This window comes from Anabrus simplex, chromosome 4, assembly GCF_040414725.1.
Source record: "Anabrus simplex isolate iqAnaSimp1 chromosome 4, ASM4041472v1, whole genome shotgun sequence".
NCBI classification, from domain to species: Eukaryota; Metazoa; Arthropoda; class Insecta; order Orthoptera; family Tettigoniidae; genus Anabrus; species Anabrus simplex.
In genome coordinates, this window is record NC_090268.1 from 262,623,905 (window position 1) to 262,645,849 (window position 21,945).

At 40.9% G+C, this 21,945-nt stretch overlaps 1 protein-coding gene across 1 annotated transcript in view; it reads right to left on the bottom strand.

Moving 5' to 3' along the window:
* Positions 1-21,945, bottom strand: part of LOC136872636 (knirps-related protein) — a 115,591-nt gene that overhangs the window by 21,698 nt on the left and 71,948 nt on the right. Inside the window, exon 2 of the mRNA XM_067146444.2 lies at positions 1,721-1,798. Within this exon, the coding sequence (XP_067002545.2) occupies positions 1,721-1,798 (78 nt within the window). The remainder of the gene's footprint in view (positions 1-1,720; positions 1,799-21,945) is intronic.

Sequence of the window (21,945 nt, forward strand, 5' to 3'; positions counted from 1 at the left end):
TGGAACGCATTATGTGAACTACCTCTCATAAGACGTGCAAATAAGACACGGAGATATTATAAATCGACCGAGTTTGTCATAAACATTGTGGTTCTTTGAACATATGTTAATTTTTCGTGAACTTCTTCTTCTTCTCCTCCTCCTCGCAGAAGGTTTGGGACAACGATGGAGTAATGATTTCATTTCTATGCTCCCTGTATCAGGCTTGGTGTATCTGGATATCAAACTATTGTCGAAGGTTCCATAATGGTCTTCTTCGCTCACTTCCAGGTTCCCACTATCTTACCTTCGATGATCAACTGTATCAGACTATATCAGTCATTTTGAAAGATGTGACTGAAATAGGCTGATTTCTGCGCTGTACAAGTTTTAGGACTTCATGTGATTTCCCCGCACGACGAAAATACATCTTCATTGGAGGTGTACGTATGTATTCGAGAACACAGAGGAAATATATCTTCTTTAATAATATAGCAAGAATTTAACCGGAGAGAATCTGGAGCTCGAGTTGTATTTATTTTGAATGTTTAGCGGATAACTACAAAATTAATTAAGTCATAGTCATAGTCAGGATTACCTGATTCAAGAACTGGAAAAAATCCAAAGAAAAGCAGCTAGATTTGTTCTGGGTGATTTCCGACAAAAGAGTAGCGTTACAAAAATGTTGCAATGTTTGGGTTGGGAAGAATTGAGAGAAAGAAGAAGAGCTGCTCGACTAAGTGGTATGTTCCGAGCTGTCAGCGGAAAGATGGCGTGGAATGACATTAGTAGACGAATAGGTTTGAATGGCGTTTATAAAAGTAGGAAAGATCACGATATGAAGATAAAGTTGGAATTCAAGAGGACAAACTGGGGCAAATATTCATTTATAGGAAGGGGAGTTAGGGATTGGAATAACTTACCAAGGGAGATGTTCAATAAATTTCCGATTTCTTTGAAATCATTTCGGAAAAGGCTAGGAAAGCAACAGATAGGGAATCTGCCACCTGGGCGACTGCCCTAAATGCAGATCAGTATTGATTGATTGATTGATTGATTGACAAGTGCATAAATATGAAAGAAATCAAATATCCACAGGTATCCACAACAAAATTTTCAGCACGGAAATATAGACTCCTGTCTTAAAATAGCAATAAACGCACTAAATCAACCCCGATGGTGCAACATCCTACCAGCGACCGGTGCTCAGTCCGCAGACCTGCTGATTAGGAGATGTCGTGTGGTCGGCACGACGATTCCTCTCGGCCCTTATTCTTGGCTTTGTAAATCGGGGCCGCTTCATACTGTCAGATAGCTCCTCAGTGTAATTCCATAGGCTGATTGGATCTTAGATCGGGATAAAAATCGCTAATATGTTTGGGAATCGAACCCGGGGCCTCCAGGTAAGAGAAGGCACGCTACTACTGCGCCGGCATAAATAACACTAATGCACGCATAATTGTTTATTACACTTTATAATATTAGGTGTGGTATCGTTACATCCTACGCTGGCTCTCGAAGATGTTAAATCACGCTATACAGTATATTCCTCTTGTACTGTCTCCAGTTGCTGATATTAAGTTCAGAATGCAAACAATGCAATTTAAATGCATAACTCTTCGAGAGTGAAAAGACATAATCTCAGCGTAGCATTTACGGCATATGAGTGAGAAGGCCGTCGTATTTTCTTTGCTAAATCAATGTTCTGTCAATCTATTCTTTAGCTGCAGAAAGTACTCACCTTACAGCCCTCACAGGTGAAGGCCCCGAAGTGGAACCCAGCCGCCGGCTCTCCGCACACTTTGCACTGCTGGTTCATCTGAAAGCACACAGATGGCATTGTAGTCTACTTTTTGTACCACATAACGCACTCTGGACTTGAGAAGGAGATAATCTTGAAAAGATGATGGAAAGTATTTATTTTAAATGAAGGTAGAGGAAAGAAGGAAAAACACGAAAGTGTATAATAATGTAGTGGCATAATGCACCTATTCCTTATACGAAGCTATGTCTTCAATAGAAAGTATGAGTTGCGTTGCTTTTTATACAAGTCTAATGCTATTTATAGGCTATGCTGATAGTTTTTCAAGCTTCGTATTCGAAATCTACGTTTTTATGCGAATACCATTTTTAATTTTTTTTTAAGAATTTGCTTAACGTCGCACCGACACAGATAGGTCTTATGGCGACGATATGATAGGAAAAGGTTAGGAGTGGAAGGAAGCGGTCGTGGCCTAAATTAAGGTACATCCCCAGCATTTGCCTGGTGTGAAAATGGGAAACCATGGAAAACCATCTTCAGGGCTGCCGACAGTGGAGTTCGAACCCACTATCTCCCGCATGCGAGATCACAGCTGCGCGCTCCTAACCCCACGGCCAGATCGCCCGGTAATACCATTTTAGTTACCTCACTCGTAAGATTCAGATGAATGATTCGGACGGAATCCGAGCTTCTATCTTTCCCACGCATTAAAGTCGCCGAACTTAAACCATTACAAATTACCGATGAATGTTGAATTCAAGCGAAAATTAATTGTGGATCAGAAGCAGAAAATTGATCCCTTATCACTGTCAATGTAATTACATTTTTAAAGAAATTGTCACGTATTTTAGTGAAGGGATATTTATTATCCCATGATATAAAATTAACACGCGTACCGAACATGGAATTAATCTTAGAAGCATTGAGAGGTAGAATTACAGTTATTATGCAGAGTACTAAATCACTAAATCGCTGATTTATTCTTAAAATGTTTATCAACATATTTCACGGCTAATCTCATGACACCGGGCGACCTATCTGTGTCAGTGCGACGTAAAATCAATAGCAAAAAAAGCAAAAAAATGATCATGACATATTCTCTGTACCTAACTCCAGGCAACTAAACGACACTTAAGAAAGCATATTTATGCACATGTTAAGACAGTCATATAGACAGATCTTTCTGGGTGTACACTAATATTTTAAATAAATGATTCACGTCATTTAGAATTATCTTCGGTTATCTCTGAAATTAAGTCTTGGCAAAGTGTCCGATGGAGTATGAAAAAATTAAGATTACTCAATATATTTACCTTCAGCACAGACGTTGAAAGTGTGTGTTAGGATTTGAAAGGGGATGTTGAATACTGCAACTGAACAGTTTTTTTAACCCTAGATGAAGTCCTATGGAATAATCCCATTAACAATAAACGAAAATACATAAATACTCTTGTTCTTTATACCGATCGTTATCTCTTATACTTCTTTAAAATTATTATTATTATTATTATTATTATTAGTGCAAAATGGCCTTCCATAGACTGTATCCAATAATTAAATAAATAAAAATCTAAAATAAACAGGATCTATTTTAGCTAAACACTCTCCATACGCAGTAGGTACATTATTTCTGTAGCAACATCACTGATGATTAAACCCTTCTAAGAAAATAGACACTCGTCCTCTACTTGACGATAATTCATCAAAATTTCATCACTTAATTTCTATCCCATTGCTGCTAAATATTTTGGTTCCTTCGAGAAAATTTTAAAATCAATCTATCACTTTGAATTATTTTATTGAAATATATTCTGCCTTGGTGTGAAACTAAGCTCTAAAGTGATCAGACATGTTTCGTTCAGTTCTAGGTTCATATCTCAGTAATTTGGTATTGAAGAAAAGAACGCATTTGAAAAGTTGTTTCCACTAAATTATAGTCACTCAGCATTTGCCTGGCGTGAAAATGGGAAACCGCGGAAAACCATTTTCAGGACTGCCGACAGTAGGATTCTAGTGAACTATCTTCCGAATGCAAGCTCACAGCCTAGTGACTCTTACCGCGTAGCGAACTTGCTCGGTGAGTTTTGGATTTAATTGGGTTAACAGAGCAGAAAATATATGAGTAATTTAGAAGTTCAGATGCGGGGTGATCCTCAAACAATTCTAAGAAAATACATAGATTAATCATTACATTATTCAGAATGCATTATGAATACAATTAATAATACTAAACTTGAACGAGGATTTTTTGAACTTCAGTTGCTACATAGGAACTACTAGGGTTCGAAAACCGGCCAATACATGTGGAATTTTTGAAATGAAACATGTCACGTCCTCGTGGATCGGATTCTACAGTAGCCTACGTAGAACAGGAGGTCCCGTGGCGATGGTCACGATATCAACAGTCATATAAAACATTATGCTTGCTTTACTACATGGAAACCATTAAGACGGAAATATACTACAAATCTCTATTCAAGTTTAATGGAAATAAAAAATATGCAGTTAGAGCGTTCTGACAGTCATAATGCCTACATCAGTTGTATACAAAATAAAAAATATGCAGTTAGAGCGTTCTGACAGGCATAATGCCTACATCAGTTGTATACAAAATAAAAAATATGCAGTTAGAGCGTTCTGACAGGCATAATGCCTACATCAGTTGTATACAAAATCAAAAATATGCACTTAGAGCGTTCTGACAGGCTTAATGCCTACATCAGTTGTATACAAAATTCAAAAAATGTTTTCATGCTTATTGATGCACTGCCTATTTGATTCAGTATTCTAGAAATTTAAATATAAAGCAGAATAATGTGACTTCTTGATTTTTCCGAGTGTTGTTACTCTTCAGTGATGATGTCAGTTGATGAGATGTTACTCAAACAGCACATATTGGGATGGTGAGCAGCAAGTGCGTAAGAACTAAGAGCCTAGTAGTGTACGTGAACAAGGTGTTCTTAGTTCGATATTTGATCTGAGGGTGGGTCAGCTTCTTACATCTCGGACGGTGGAAATCACGAGTAAGGAGATCCTCTCCTGATACAAAATGTCTTTGTTAAATCGCATCAAGGATTTCAATCTTCAAAGGCTGAAGTAAATACAAGAACGTGATGTATGTTGAACGAGTATTTAAACGAGAATAAAACTGTCCTTCCGACGAAAAATAGTAATTATCATCACTTTCTGTCTTTTCTGTTCAGTCTTAAGATAGCTGTGATACATGGCGTTAGATCGAATCTTCTCGTTCGAGCCCTTATCTAAGCCAGTCTCCTACGAATGCGGAACATACTGTACAGTATGCACGGTAATATAGGTAGAAACTCTCCAAAACAAATATATCTGATACTCTGGCATTTGTTTAAAGACTTTTATTACGTATCATCTGTTGGATAGGGTATTTTATCATTATCTTTCTATACTTGCATGATTCAAGCTTTCCTGTACTTGTGGTGTCAGGGTAAGTGTGTGAAATAGTTAATATGTTTGTCCAGGGTTGATTAAGTTTCCTGGTACTTATAATAGGTATCATCTTAGTATTTCTGGGATAAATTACATGTGCTAGATCTGCCAATATTCATCGTACCATCGATGGACTGTAACTCCCCGACTGTTTCATGATACCTCTCCTAACGTTCAAAATTATGGAGGTACGTGATTTGTCTCGTGTGTGCCTTACGAGATATTATTACTGAAAACGAACTTGAAATTTAATCTCTCAGCTCCAATTTACAGTTGCATTTGGCAATAAATGCCATATGGTGTGTTCATTGCAGCCCATGTACTGAGATTTACTTATGTACAGACTCGAGAGAAGGAATTAATAGGCTTAAGTTTCTTATTTCTGTTTTCCCCCTCTGCTTAAAATCATTCCGAAGGATCAGAAATGTGGTTACCTGTATCTGATGTTTGTCTCGTGTTATTTCGTCATTCTGAAGCCATTAAATGTGCTCTTACATTATTTCGCCCTTCGGCTCCAGAAAATAAAATTTCGTCACTTTCGCGTCAAAATACTTCATTATTTACGTTGTATCTCCGACCGTGCTCATTAACTTAAAACAATTCCAATGTTATCCACATCCTTAAACTAGTTTACTTAACATTGGCGCTTCATATGACTTGAGGATATTTCTCGGAGTTATTTTAATGATATCTGTTCGTATATGAGCACAGTCTGGCTGATATAGGAATGTTATTATTGAGTGTGTTCTGTTATTTCACTTAACTGTTGAAATATATCGATATCTTCTTTGGGTTTCCAACTTGCTGAAGAAGTAAATAACTCGATCACTGTGCGTTGGTACGCCAATGCTACACATGTTGAACGCAACATGCAGGGAAAGCCAGTCCAGTTCGCAGAGACATTGGGAAACAGATCCATTGTTTCAACTGGGCTATGCTAATCCACTGGATAATGTTGCAAACAACATATATTCGGCCTTGCTCCTGAAGAATAACACTGCACGCAAGTCTGCTTGCCAAGGATTGCAGAACTACTGTATGTGGGCCTATTAACTTACTAGCAATCTATAACCAAGTGCCTTCTAGAACTAAGGAACGTTTAAGTCATTTCGGAGATGGACAGGTGTCCGCTTACTGTGCTAAAGTTTGCGTGATCCAATCCCGCCACAGTCGGTTGTTCATCATTAAATGATATCCTTTAAGTCCCGCAGACGGTGAACTCCGGAACAGAAATATTAATTAGAAGATTCATCCCTCAAGTTGCTAATGAAAAATTGCTTAAAGTGGGAATAGCAATATAAGCATGTTATCCCCAAAATGTACATCTTCCTGGAAGATGGTGAACTATGTCTTCAATGTATATAAATCATGGTTATAGAAGGGAAAATTCTGGCATTTCAATATTTCTCAACACCAGAAGTAATAGGAGAAGAAACTTTAACCATGAAATAGTGCTTTATTACTCTCAATTTGTGATGGAGAATTTCATATAAGCAGCCAGATTTTCCCTCGCGGTGGATGGAATAACTATGGTGTCACTAAATCCAGGGTACCGAGCTCGATAGCTGCAGTTGCTTAATTGCGGCCGGTATCCAGTATTCGGGATATAGTGGGTTCGAACCCCATTGTCGGCAGCCCTGAAGATGGTTTTCCGTGGCCTCCCATTTTCACACCAGGCAAATGCTGGGGCTGTACCTAATTAAGGCCACGGCCGCTTCCTTCCCACCCCTAGCTCCTTCCTATCCCATCATCGCCATAAGATCTGTCTGTGTCGGTGCGACGTAAAGCCATTTGAAAATCCAGGGTATTAAATTCTATAGGACAGAACTTAAAGGAAAAATGACAGTCAAATGTGCATTCTAACCCTTGGGAGCAAAGATAGTTCAATGCTGACATAAAGCTTGAAATGCTAATCTTAGTGGTGCAGTCGATTAGTCGTTGGCCGTATGACGCCAAAATACCGGGTTCAAACCCGGCTGATGTCTATTACATTTGAGAGTTTTGAAATGCGACTGCTCTATCCCGTCGGCATTAGTGAGACAAAATTCTTACATTCCAGCGTTTCTTAAAATCTATATCAACTGATAGAAAATAACATTGTTAAGGGTGTTGAAACCAATTTTATCATGTTTCTGGGATTTTAAAACTATATAACATTAAACTACGCCTGCATGCCTCGCTAGTGATTCGTAGTTAAACCAGATCGCATTAGTGATATGTTGTTCAACCACATTTCACTGTAAAAGTGACATGTTCTGCCTCTTGAATGCTTTGTAGTAGTTCTAGTAATGGTGAGCTGACACAATCGTGCAAACGATGAATGTCACTCTGGTATGTACCAGTTGTCGAACTGTTATCTAATCCTCCGATTCATATTTCATTGGATACGCAGACTTAAATGTTAGATAGATTTACACAACTGGCGAAGGCGTGAAGTACTCGATCCAAACTCGTGGTGGTTCCAGTTACACTTGTAATTAAACATTGACTTGGAACGTGAACTTTTTGACCCTTTGATTCAAGGAGCTATTTGCTGATCCCCGTGCATTAACCGAACTGGTTTTACTTGCTTCAGGCACCTAGATCAAGTGCTGAATTTCTGGTAAGTCATTTGGTAATTATTAGTAGAACCAAGGTTCTGAAAGGAAATGTGAGATGATCTGTAATCTTTTTTCATCTACTACTGCAAGTAGCTCTCATGTCAATTTCCCCGTAATAGTGGGTTGAGTAGTATACATCGAGGTTAAACAATGCGACGTTAATTATTTGTACAGTTACTCTCATAATTGAGCGTATTAACATATATATTTACAGAAGGTGTTCATTCAATTCCATTACATTTATTACAAGCAAAAGCTTGTATTCTCTGAACGTTTCTACAATTGGACAAAATTTCTTTCAATAAGTACTATATTTTAGACGATACAAGACGAATTGTAAGCACAATGAAATTGAGCGTACACCCTTAAGTTTTTAATAATCCGTAATGTTCAATAGCCGGCAGAAACTCCTTTACCTTTTATAACAGCAGCTGGCCTCCTGGGCATGGATAGTACGTAATTTCGGATCAATGAAAGAAGAAACCTCTGCCACTCACCGTGCAGCAACTGTTTCAATGCATCTCTTTTCATGACTTTGGCCTTTGCATCTGTATCTCGAACTCCCGTATTATACTAAAGACACAACACAGGAGCATTAAAGCACTTAATCTCCACCTTCTCAGTTACAGAGAATTATAAAGGACAGAAATCCTGGCCACTTGCCATATAGTAAGGAAGGTTATTGGCATGAACCATCTACTATATACAGAGGACTAATGAAAATCGTCTACTAATAATTTGAGTATATACTGTATGTATAGTAAATATCCTATAAATGTCTGTAAAATGTATTTGTCAACATTGTAAATATATATCGGTATTTATGTAGTATATGTGCGTATGTACTAAATAGTACTTCTTCCATGTACGTTGTACGGAAGAAGCACATAAACCTAATTGTAAAATTGTGAATTATATAACAATAATAATAATAATAATAATAATAATAATAATAATAATAATAATAATGAGATGAAGAAGAAAACTTGAAAAAACCACCAGTGTGTATAAATAGTAGAGTTCCCAAATCAGTTGAGTACATTTCTGAGCACTAGTTTTTATGCTGTACCCTTATCGTTGCACTGCCTCTCTGTAATCATCCAATTTGTGGTGTTTTTCTTTGAGGATCCAATTAACCTCCGAACATGTGACATCTCGATTTCCTTTTGGGGGAACTTCCCAGCTTTGAGCATTAAAAGACTGAGATGAATAGCTTAGACAGTGGAACGTTGGCCTTCTGTGCTGAAGTTGGTGGGTTAGATCCCGGCTCAGTCCGATGGTATTTAAGCTGCTTGTATACGACAGCCTCTTATCCATGGATTACCCAGCACGTAAACAAACTCTTTCGGGACAAAATTTCAATACTACGACGTCTCCAAGAACCGCAGAAGGCCATTGGAAGTAAAACCATTATTATTATTATTATTATTATTATTATTATTATTATTATTATTATTATTATTATTATTATTATTATTACTATTATTATTATATTGAACTTTAGTCAATAACTGGGCCTGTCTTTGCTTCGTCTTACTCACTTCAGGTTTCTGACTTTCATCTTTCTTGTCAGACCTCCACTGACCAAGTCTTGTTCTCTTCTAACCTCAGCAGTGTTTAGGATTACAAGACCTAGTTTCATTTTGCGGCCTTTGATGCCCTTCCCTTTCCTTTGCGAGTACCTTAATTCCTCTTAAGTGTCAGACCTCTTCCCCTTTACCCTGTGATTGCAGTTTAAAGAACATGTCGCTGTATTTCCCCTCAAAACAATAACCACAGCCCGCACCATGATGGGGATTGAGTCTACGTATTTCTGAGTGTGATAAATACGCCTTTACTGCTTCTACTAGTCAGCCATCGTTGTAATTATAATAATGCTAATGGTCAGGAAGTCGAAAAATTTAAGAAACGAGATTTCCACTTCCGGAGGTGCATATGGCCCTAAGGTTCACTCAGCCTACACCAAAAATGAGTACCAGGTTAATTCCTGGGGGCAAAGGCGGCCGGGCGTAGAGCTAACCACTCTACCCCATCATGAGCCTAGGTTACGAATAGTGGAAGCCTTTACTTTCCACCCCTCCAAGGGCCTTCATGGCCTGTACGGAGATGGCTTTGCTTTGTTTGCTTTGGCATGAGGCTGGCGTATTTGAGCACCTTTAAATACCACCAGACTGAACAGGGAGTGAGCCACTGAGCCCTGCTCCTTTTAATAAGTTATAGGGAGAACTAACTACAAAATCTTCATGAACAGAATCTCAGCAATGCTGAGTGATGTGCATTCCTTACAAAGCTGTACTAATAATATGCTCAGTCAGTGAAGGCACGAAAAGTAATGCGTTAATGAAATTTACTTCTTTACGTAAAATGTGATGAAACTGCGCTTCGCTTGGAAAGTGAGTTAAATTTATTTACTATTTGACTCGATTCAACGATTGAATTTTAGAAAGCGGAAAAGGTTACCCGACTGATATGCTTATAGAGTTGTTCTTACGGCAGTACCCTTACAAAGTTGCATATCCAATCATTTTGCCAAAATCACGTTGTTGATCCATTGTACGATGAATTAATGAAACAATCTTGATCAAGGAAAGAACTGACCGTGGCCTTAATTAAGGTACAGCTCCAGGATTTGCCTGGTGTGAAAATAGGAAAACACGGAAAACCATCTTCAGGGCTGCCGACAGTGGAGTTCGAACCCACTATCTCCCGAATGAAATGACAGCTACCTGACCCAAACCACACAGCCACTCGCTCGGTGAATGTCTAATTATAAACAAGAAAGCGACTAAGGAGAACTAGAAATCACTGAAGTAATAATACTAAGGATAATACTGGACTAGATTAAATATGATTGATAATACAGAGGACACCATAAAAATCAACTTTATACGCGTATTGAGAAAATTAGACAGAATTTGAAAAAGAAGAATTGTCTTTTATGGACAACTAGAAAGACTGATTCCCAGCAGAATTGTATCAAAGAAAGTGAAAAGGAGACAGAAGAACTCTAAATTGCCAAAGAAGATATGAAAAAACGTTCACCATTCATGAATGAACTGCAAAATTCTGTAGGTTTCCAGGAAAGTTCAAAGAAAGGTGTGTTCTACGTAAAACAGAAACATCCATGAATTTGGCAGAATTGAGAGAAAAGGAAGAATGAAGGAAAGGAGTAGTTTATTGTGGCTTAAATGAACCAATAATAATAATAATAATAATAATAATAATAATAATAATAATAATAATAATAATAATAATAATTACTGTACTGGGTTGTCATGAAGTTTGACAGCCATTTAGAATTTCGTATTCAGCCGCACTGTTTGAAAGCACATGTTATGTTCTAACATTTAACTGCGCACCTCTGTATAATTCAATCACAATTAGTAGAAGCTGTATGATCTTAATGAGTGCTGTTGTTGGATGAATGGTTCGATGTTGTCTGTAATGATTTGCGGAATATTCATGCCACAAGCGAGCAAGTTTGTCACGCGGAACTGGTCGTGAAATTGTAAGCTTCCTTTAGGCTGATGGTGAGTTCGAATCCCTCAATCAGCACTCCTTGAGGTTTCTTGAATGTTACGAAATTGATGGACTGAACATCTTGAAGTCCCCGAGTACAAGTACGACCGAAAGGAAGAAGCACGAAGATTTCTTGCCTAGTTATTACATAATTATATCTTACCAATAAAAAGGAACATTTGTATGCTTCTTGAACAATTTCAAATGATAAAAACTGCCGTAAGCACTGCTTCTCACTTTCCTAACATAATAGAACTACATATGTGTATTGGTATGTATTAGACAAATGTAAACAGTAAGTCATACTGTATATCGTTCTCATTACATTACGAGTCCGACTCGTTGGCTGAACGGTCAGCGTACTGGCCTTCGGTTCAGAGGGTCCCGGGTTTGATTCCCGGCCGGGTCGGGGTTTTAACCTTAATTGGTTAATTCCAATGACACGGGGCTGAGTGTATGTGTTGTCTGCATCATCATTTCATCCCCATCATCACGCGCAGGTCGCCTACGGGAGTCAAATAGAAAGACCTGCACCTGGCGAGCCGAACCCGTCCTGGGATATCCCGGCACTAAAAGCCATACGACATTTCATTACATTACGAAAGACTTCAGCTTGGAACGATGTATACAACGTGTGACGATGATTCTTCCGTACAAATTCTTCAGTTTTTGTCATAAGGTTTTATACAGGGTGAAGCGTAATTCGCGCACTCGGGCGTCGCAGCACGACTCCTCACATGCCAGCAATAAAAAAATGTCTCTTACAAAATTTCGTCTTGCGAGTATATCCGGCAGAAAAACGACGTTGAAGAGTAGCAATCTGGCAACACTGTAACCACATGTATGGTAACTACCTCTGTCAACAACAGTTAGGCGTACTGTACAGTTGGTGCAGTGGATATAGTTTTGGGTTACCATGCAGGAGGTCGAGTGGTCGATCCTGGGTTCAGGCGTATGTTTTTTTTCTTTCGTAAATGTAGTCCAGGCTGTATGGTATCTGGCATCTTAATCGTCAACAGTGATTGCAGTGGGTCCTCTAGAAACCATTTGCACTTACATACTACGATCCTAGAAATGGACGTTAGGGGCCGATGACCTCCGACGTTAGGCCCCTTAAAACAACAAGCATCATCATCATCAGAAATGGACGAACAATCGTTTTCATTGGTCATCTTTGAAAGGCGCCCTTTCCACGTCGTGAGCGTGAATTTATTCGCACCACTTCATCTACTAGATGTGAAACCTGTTTGTTTCAGCTGTTTATTTCTTATTCGTCGCCATAAGACCTATCTGTGTCGGTGCGACGTAAACCCCTAGCAAAAAAAAAAAAAAAAAAAAAAATCTTATTAGTCTAACCAGGTATTTGTTGTTTCAGCGTTACAAAATGTTGTAAATGTAGGACACATGTCACCTCAGAAACGGTGTCTTACTGTATTACAGTAGGTAATGTCAGTTGGAAATTAGCAAATAAAAAATGCGCCTCAACCCAGGATCGAACCATCGACCTCCTGCATGGCAACCAAAAACTCTACCCAATGCACCAACTGTACAGCACGACGTGAATGTGCTGACAGCGGTAGTTACCCTACATATGGTTACAGTGTTGCCAGATTGCTTCTCTTCAACGTCCGTTTTCTTTTTTTGCTAGGGGCTTTACGTCGCACCGACACAGAGAGGTCTTATGGCGACGATGGGATAGGAAAAGCCTAGGAGTTGGAAGGAAGCGGCCGTGGCCTTAATTAAGGTACAGCCCCAGCATTTGCCTGGTGTGAAAATGGGAAACCACGGAAAACCATCTTCAGGGCTGCCGATAGTGGGATTCGAACCTACTATCTCCCGGATGCAAGCTCACAGCCGCGCGCCTCTACGCGCACGGCCAACTCGCCCGGTCGTCCGTTTTCTACCGGATATACTCGCAAGACGAAATTTTGTAAGAGACATTTTTTTTATTGCTGGCATGTGAGGAGTCGCGCTGCGACTCCCGAGTGCGCGAATTTCGCTTCACCCTGTATATAAAAATAAAATGTCTCTCACAAAAGTTCGTCCTGCGAGTATATCCGGAGAAAAAGGAAGTTGAAGAGTGGCAATCTGGCAACACTGTAACCACAGGTAGGGTAACTACCTTTGTCAGCATGCTTTGCACGTACTTTGCAGTGGGTAGAGTTGTGGGTTAGCATGCAGAAGGTCGAGGGGTCGATCCTCGGTTGAGGAGTATGTTTTTTATTTCGTAAATGTAGCCCAGGTGGTATGGTATCTGGCATCTTAATCGTCAACAGCGATTGTAGTGGGTCCTCCAGAAACCATTTGCGCTTACATACTACGATCCTAGAGATGGACGAACAATCGTTCTCATTGGTCAGCTTTGAAAGACGCCCTTTCCACATTGTGGGCGTGAATTTATTCGCAACACTTCATCTACTAGATGTATTACATCATCATCATCATCATCATCATCATCATCTGTTTACCCTCCAGGTTCGGTTTTTCCCTCGGACTTAGCGAGGGATCCCACCTCTACCGCCTCAAGGGCAGTGTCCTGGAGCTTCAGACTCTTGGTCGGGGGATACAACTGGGGAGTATGACCAGTACCTCGCCCAGGCGGCCTCACCTGCTATGCTGAACAGGGGCCTTGGGGAGGGATGGGAAGACTGGATGGGATAGGCAAGGAAGAGGGAAGGAAGCGGCCGTGGCCTTAAGTTAGGTACCATCCCGGCATTCGCCTGGAGGAGAAGTGGGAAACCACGGAAAACCACTTCCAGGATGGCTGAGGTGGGAATCGAACCCACCTCTACTCAGTTGACCTCCCGAGGCTGAGTGGACCCCGTTCCAGCCCTCGTACCACTTTTCAAATTTCGTGGCCGAGCCGGGAATCGAACCCGGACTTCCGGGGGTGGCAGCTAATCACGCTAACCACTACACCACAGAGGCGGCTGTATTACAACGTATTCCAAAATTTTGTAAATGGAAGATACATGTGACCTAAGAAACGGTGTCTTACTGTATTACAGTATGTAATGTCCGATGAAAATTAGCAAATAAATAAAATGCGCCTCCATCCAGGATCGAACCCTCGACCTCCTGCACGCTAACCCAAAACTCTATCCACTGCACCAACCGTTTAGCACGACTTGCGTGTGCTGACAGAGGGATTTACCCTACATATGGTTACAGTGTTGCCAGATTGCCACTCTTCAACTTCCTTTTTCTGCCGGATATATTCGCAGGACGAACTTTCGTGAGAGACATTTTTTTATTGCTGGGATGTGAGGAATCGCGCTGCGACGCCCGAGTGCGCGAATTTCGCTTCACCCTGTATACTACGAGGTACACTATAAATGAATGAATGATGAATGAATAGAACACTCTTATCTCTCTATCACAGATGATAAGCAACTGGAGAGAGAATATTCATTTCTTATCATCTCTAATACATGTAGTTGTTTGTTTATAGTAGAAAAGAAAAACTAAGGATATTCCAGAAAACAAAATGCTTCTAAAATAATTATAACTGAATTTTGATATATATATGTCCCCTAAATCCTTCCTGTACGTCTGTCTGTCTGTTAGGTCATCAGCCCAGAGGCTGGTTGGATCCTCAAATAGCACCACCAAAGGTTATGCGGTTATGAGGAAACCCCAAAAACCAATGGCAGTACCAAAATGAGGCGTACTAGGCAAGATGAGGAGTGAGGTAGTTTGCCATTGCTTTCCTCACTGGGTCAGAAAGTACTATTGCTTCCTGTACGTATCTTTATTTATTCCTTAGACTGTTTGCTAGTCTTTATATTAGTCATACCGTCGAGGATACCTTCCCATGCATGTGCTTACTATTAGTTACACGTATCATCTTTATGCTCACCTTCTTTAGACTTCCTTCCCACATTCCTCTCTTAATGTTATGCTGTTTTACTGTTCTTCATGGGTTTTTTCATTCTCTGTTAATAAGTCAACAGAAGTATTACATGCACGTTCATTTTAAACTGAACAAATACCGTTCTCATCCATATCTTTTTTAATCCTTGCATTCTTTTAATAGGTGTGCCACTTTCATACCTTTATTGCGTAAACTGCAATTCCCTTATTTTGTCTTTGTATGTCTTTGATGGTAAGATCTAAAGTTTAAAGTGCAATGTGTCTTCTGCTACGGACTAGAATAATCATGTTTTACTATCTTGATCTGTCTTAGTCTCATAATAGGCTTTAACGATGTAAAAGTAACTGACGCATAAGCTGTGCTAATAATGCCATTCAATATGCAGCCAGACCAATGGTGTGAAGATGTCGCTCATAGGGTCTGTCGACGCGAGCATTTCAATGAGCTTGGCAGACTGATATGTAATAGAAACTTCTGGTTCGGTGAGGAAAGTAACGGCAAACCACCTGACCCTTAATTTCCCTTCTATGCCTCTTCAGTGATGCCTAATGCCGGATTCAAAATTATGTTGACTCTAGTTTAAACCTCCATAAATATTAGTAGGCCAATTTGAAAATATGCCAACATTTATGTCCTTTCTATATCGGCAGCCCTGAAGATGGTTTTCCCATTTTCACACCAGGCAAATGCTGGGGCTGTACCTTAATTAAGGCCAAGGTTGCTTCCTTCCCGCTCCTAGTCCTTTCGAATCCCATCGTAGCCAAAAGACCTATCTGTGTCGGTGCAACGTAAAGTAAATAAATAAATAAATAAATAAATAAATAAATAAATAAATAAATAAATAAATTAAATAAATAAATAAATCATCATCATCATCATCATCTGTTTACCCTCCAGGGTCGGTTTTTCTCTCGGACTTAGCGAGGGATCCCACCTCTACCGCCTCAAGGGCAGTGTCCTGGAGCTTCAGACTCTTGGTCGGGGATACAACTGGGGAGAATGACCAGTACCTCGCCCAGGCGGCCTCACCTGCTATGCTGAACAGGAGCATTGTGGAGGGATGGGAATATTGGAAGGGATAGGCAAGGAAGAGGGAAGGAAGCGGCCGTGGCCTTATGTTAGGTACCATCCCGGCATTCGCCTGGAGGAGAAGTGGGAAACCTCGGAAAACCACTTCCAGGATGGCTGAGGTGGGAATCGAACCCACCTCTACTCAGTTGACCTCCCGAGGCTGAGTGGACCCCGTTCCAGCCCTCATACCACTTTTCAAATTTTCGTGACAGAGCCAGGAATCGAACCCGGGCCTCCGGGGGTGGCAGCTAATCACGCTAACCACTACACCACAGAGGCGGCAAATAAATAAATAAATAAATAAATAAATAAATAAATAAATAAATAAATAAATAAATAAATAAATACGTCTTTCTGAGTTTAGATGAAGTATATAATATTTAATGTTTTAGATATATTGATTTAACATACTTTTCTACATGGTTTTTCAAGACAGACTAAGCGCATGCAGTACTGCGCACATGATTCTATTCATTCTGCATTTACATTTATTGAAAACTGCTACTCTCTCTGGTGTGTGTGCCTGTGTGTGAGCGTAGAAAATTAACGGTGGACTACTAATACTGTAAATATTAAGAGAGAAAGTGGTCTACGTACAAGGTGGCCCAAGAGCCATTGGTAAACAAACTCGGTGACAGAGTGTCACACAGTTCAAAGAAATCTTCGTAACACATCATGGCCGAGGTGAAGCGGTGATTCACGGCACACCATGATTTAGCAAACCTACTTCTGTGTAGGCAGACGAAGCTATCGGTAGAAAGCAGTGAGAAGTGCAAAAGCCAATCACCTGAAATGATGAGTAAATTACATTTGTGATGGAAGTAGATTATAAGAAAGTTGGAACGTCTTTTTTCTTTCTTGTTTTTCATTATGATTATTATTGTTTTTTTCCCCTTGGAGTGTAATTTTAGTCACAGATTATCTCGGGTCGTGCTGAATGGAAAGTGCAGGTTGAAAAGGTCTCTCAACCTACCTGTATAAATCATATTAACAATTCCCATGCTGAAAGGTGGCGACTGACTTTCTTTCCCAAGTGATCTACCGGTCTCGCGGGCTTTCATCCGCTCCCCGATCGTCTTCTCTGACAGGATCAGCGATCCAGGGTTGTACAAAGCATTCTGTGCTGCTAATTTCATGCATTGTTTGAGCAGTTGAGATTAATCTCGCATTTCTAGCCAGGACAAATTGTCGCAAAGTCAGTCACCTGATCTTCTGATGGATCTTAATCTCCTCCACTCTCTTATTCCTATTTATTTTCATGCTTTCTCATGAAATTACTGATAAATTTAATTCTTAGAAATGTAATTTCTACTTGTAAGTCATTTATAACCTCTGAGATATTAGCTAGATTTCTATCGCATTTATAATGGTCCTAGATATGCCATTTTTAATGAAGTTAAGGACTGGCTAGTCTTCGGTAAGAAGTCAGCATTTTCGTATACAACACACGATGCTGGTTAAATACATCGAAAAGTAATGATTGTAGTATGATTCAGTTATATTACGTGCAGGTTCATTATTACTAAAGATGGATATGAACAACTGTTTCATAATGCTTGATAATCTGCTCTACGTTATGAGCTAATTATCAGCAGTGCCCCAAGCCCGCAGTGGGAAGAATTATAACAAGAAGAACAGATCGTAATAATTCAACCCGAAATGTGATCCAGAATCCAGGAAAACTAATGTTAGAACGAGAAGATGACAGAATTCTCCGGTACGTCTTGATGTAATGAATTAAAATATAGATACCAATTTATCACCATCATCTGTTTACCCTTCAGGTTCGGTTTTTCCCTTGGACTCAGCGAGGGATCCCACCTCTACCGCCTCAAGGGCAGTGTCCTGGAGCTTCAGACTCTTGGTCGGGGGTACAACTAGGGAGGATGACCAGTACCTCGCCCAGGCGGCCTCACCTGCTATGCTGAACAGGGGCCTTGTGGAGGGATGGGAAGATTGGAAGGGATAGACAAGGAAGAGGGAAGGAAGTGGCCGTGGCCTTAAGTTAGGTACCATCCCGGCATTTGCCTGGAGGAGAAGTGGGAAACCACGGAAAACCACTTCCAGGATGGCTGAGGTGGGAATCGAACCCACCTCTACTCAGTTGACCTCCCGAGGCTGAGTGGACCCCGTTCCAGCCCTCGTACCACTTTTCAAATTTTCGTGGCAGAGCCGGGAATCGAACCCGGACCTCCGGGGGTGGCAGCTAATCACGCTAACCACTACACCACAGAGGCGGACGATACCAATTTATACGGCTGCAATTTGTATTTGTTGTTGTTCAGTTGCAGGAACTGGGGACATCACGTTCTTCCCTTTATGTTACGCTGTACTTGTACTAAGGAGTGTGTGTGAGACAGTTCAGACTAGGGGGATGGAAGTCCCGCTGTGAGTGTGCAAAGTCACAAATAGAACGATACCCAAACGTCTTCGTAGCTCGAAATCGAACCCGTAAGTTTACAAAGCATGTTTGCTCTTTATATCAGACGTGGATATGGAGATCAATATGGTTTTAATAAGAGAGTAACCCGAGAATATACTACGAAGAGTGAAATATATGTAAAACAATGGAAGTCAATAATTTTGGAGAGAGTAAAAAGAGATCAAGACGTAAAAATGACAAGCGGTTGAAATCAAAGTTAGGCTACGATAGTTACCTAGAAATGAGTCGGTTAGCACAGAACAGAATGACTTACAAATATGAAAAAATGAAATGTCGTATGGCTTTTAGTGCCGGGATATCCCAGGACGGTTTCGGCTCACCATGTGCAGGGCTTTCTACTTGACACCCGTAGGCGACTTGCGCGTCGTGATGAGGATGAAATGATGACAACACATATACCCAGCCCCCGTGCCACTGGAATTAACCAATTACGGTTAAAATCCCCGACCCGGCCGGGAATCGAACCCGGGACCCTCTGAACCGAAGGCCGGGACGCTGACCGTTCAGCCAACGAGTCGGACACTTACAAATATGCATTAAATCAAACAGAACTCTTCTGATAAATCATTGCATTCCTTATGAAGCTCGGTGAAATCTTTGATTTCTTTAGCATGAATGGAACCCTACTTGAAGGGCAAGTAGTGTGAAGCTCGTCGTATTAAATTGGGATGCTCCTCTGGTTGTCTAGTTAACCTACACTAACCCCAGTGTGAGAGCGGGGGTCGATCCCGGATCTTGAGCGTCCATCACGTTGTTGTAGCCGCTAATTAAGATCGTTTGTTATAGTGGAGCCGACCCAGCTATTGTTATTCTCATTACCGGATTAGTCAGCTCATTAAGTGGGTCAAGCGCAGACAGTTCGATCTCCGTAACCTCATGTCGGCTCTCTTAGGGCACTTGGTATACCACATTTTAAGAATTACACGCTCAACTACCATAACTGGCCAATCTCTTCATTGTGTCCATCGCGCTAGACTTCAGTGTCGCTCTTTATGCCATTCCTTAAACTGTTAGCGCCATTAAGGTCCTTAGATCCATTTTGTACTCCGAGCACTTCTTGACACTTCGTTCCGCACGGCCTGTTTATTTCCACCAATGGGGATACTGACGTATTTCATTCCAGGCTTTAATAACTACTCCATTATTAAATTCTACCTTCTTAGAGCCTCCGTAATACGTGAATTTGGTGCCTAGAAAGGATATGTTACATGGTTTTAGCCTTTTAAAGGTAGTCTGCACGCCTGTTTCGGTCTATTAGACCTAGATTACAATTTCATCATCGTCATCATCATCATCATCTGTCGGTTTTTCCCTCGGACTTAGCGAGGGATCCCACCTCTACCGCCTCAAGGGCAGTGTCCTGGAGCTTCAGACTCTTGGTCGGGGGATACAACTGGGGAGTATGACCAGTACCTCGCCCAGGCGGCCTCACCTGCTATGCTGAACAGGGGCCTTGTGGAGGGATGGGAAGATTGGAAGGGATAGGCAAGGAAGAGGGAAGGAAGCGGCCGTGGCCTTAAGTTAGGTACCATCCCGGCATTCGTCTGGAGGAGAAGTGGGAAACCACGGAAAACCACTTCCAGGATGGCTGAGATGGGAATCGAACCCACCTCTACTCAGTTGACCTCCCGAGGCTGAGTGGACCCCGTTCCAGCCCTCGTACCACTTTTCAAATTTCGTGGCAGAGCCGGGAATCGAACCCGGGCCTCCGGGGGTGGCAGCTAATCACGCTAACCACTACACCACAGAGGCGGACTGATTACAATTTCATCATGAGCAAATGCTGGTGCCATCACTGCTACCTTACCAATCCTGGCCATTTCCCATTCTGCTGTCACCAATAACCTGTCTTGTTCGTGCGGCCTTAAATCACTAGCGAAGAACAACTGATACTTGATTTCGGTCTCTAAATTCACTCTGATTATTAATTTTGGTCTCCCAGAGGCAGATTGATTCATTTAAATTCAGTCCTCAGAGTTAGCCTGACATTCCGTTTTATCCTGCTAGAGCTAGTAACTTTGTTTCGACCCTAGAGCCACTCTGATACCTCGCTTTGATCTCTTGGAATTACGATTAAAAGTAAACTCCTTTGGAGAGGCCTTGTAAATATTGCATAATATTATTAGTTTTAATCAAATTCTAAGTTACAATTCGTACTATCCATGGTTGCTATACTAGGAAAAATAATGTGGTGGTTTCCCGTTGCCTTCCACATCGCAGTTTTAGTGCCATTCAATAACAGCGATAAAAAGGAGAAAAGCATCAGTTTTCGGTCACATTCTCCGGCATAATAACTTCATAAAGAACTTGTTCGAAGGCAAGGTGATGGGAAAGAAAGGCAGAGGGAAACCACGGAAGAAGATCATTGAAGAGGTAGTTGAGATGATGGGATGCCAAGGTTATGGAGAGATGAAAAGGATCGCAGAGAGAAGAGATCAATGGTTGCAGCGACAAGGCGAAGCCTTTAGATGATGATGATGATGAATCAAATTCTGATCACATTTTGTTTCTTCCAATTGAATGAAAACCTACAACCTGTTTTCCAGTCATTGACCGGGTCAGGGATGTAATGAATGAAGCAGATATAGGCTATTCGTACGATGGGGTCGCCACTCCCAAAGTGATTTAGTAATGACTTATACATACTATGAAATGAGAATGGAAAGTGTTGCTGGAATGAAATATGACAGGGAAAGCCGGAGTACCCGGAGAAAAACCTGTCCCGCCTCTGCTTTGTCCAGCACAAACCTCACATGGAATGACCGGGATTTGAACCACGGTATCCAGCGCTGGGAGGCCGACGCGCTGCCGTCTGAGCCACGGAAGCTCTCTTCTACCAATTATAAATTCCAATTAAGAAAATGTATTTTTAAATCATCATGCTCAGCAGGAAAGATATAATCCTACATTGGAAATGTGTTCATTCTTCTTCTTTTCTTTTTCTTACGCTTTAAAAGGTGATATTTGTGAAAAGAAATCCACTACCAGAGTTGGACCAAATATTAGTTTTGGTGGAGTAAGGAAAGCGCAACCCACAGAGGTGTTGCATGCTATGTGACAGTTATCACTGCGTGTTCATTGGTTCACTGGAATGGAACTGTCACTCTACGTGGGCATGTGCACCTAAAGCCTGGAATATTGAAAGTGAAACTTGTTAGAAAGAAATCTGAGAAAACCACAGGCAGCTGCGTGAAGACCAGCTCGGTCAAATCTACCTCAAATTGCTGGAACGGAA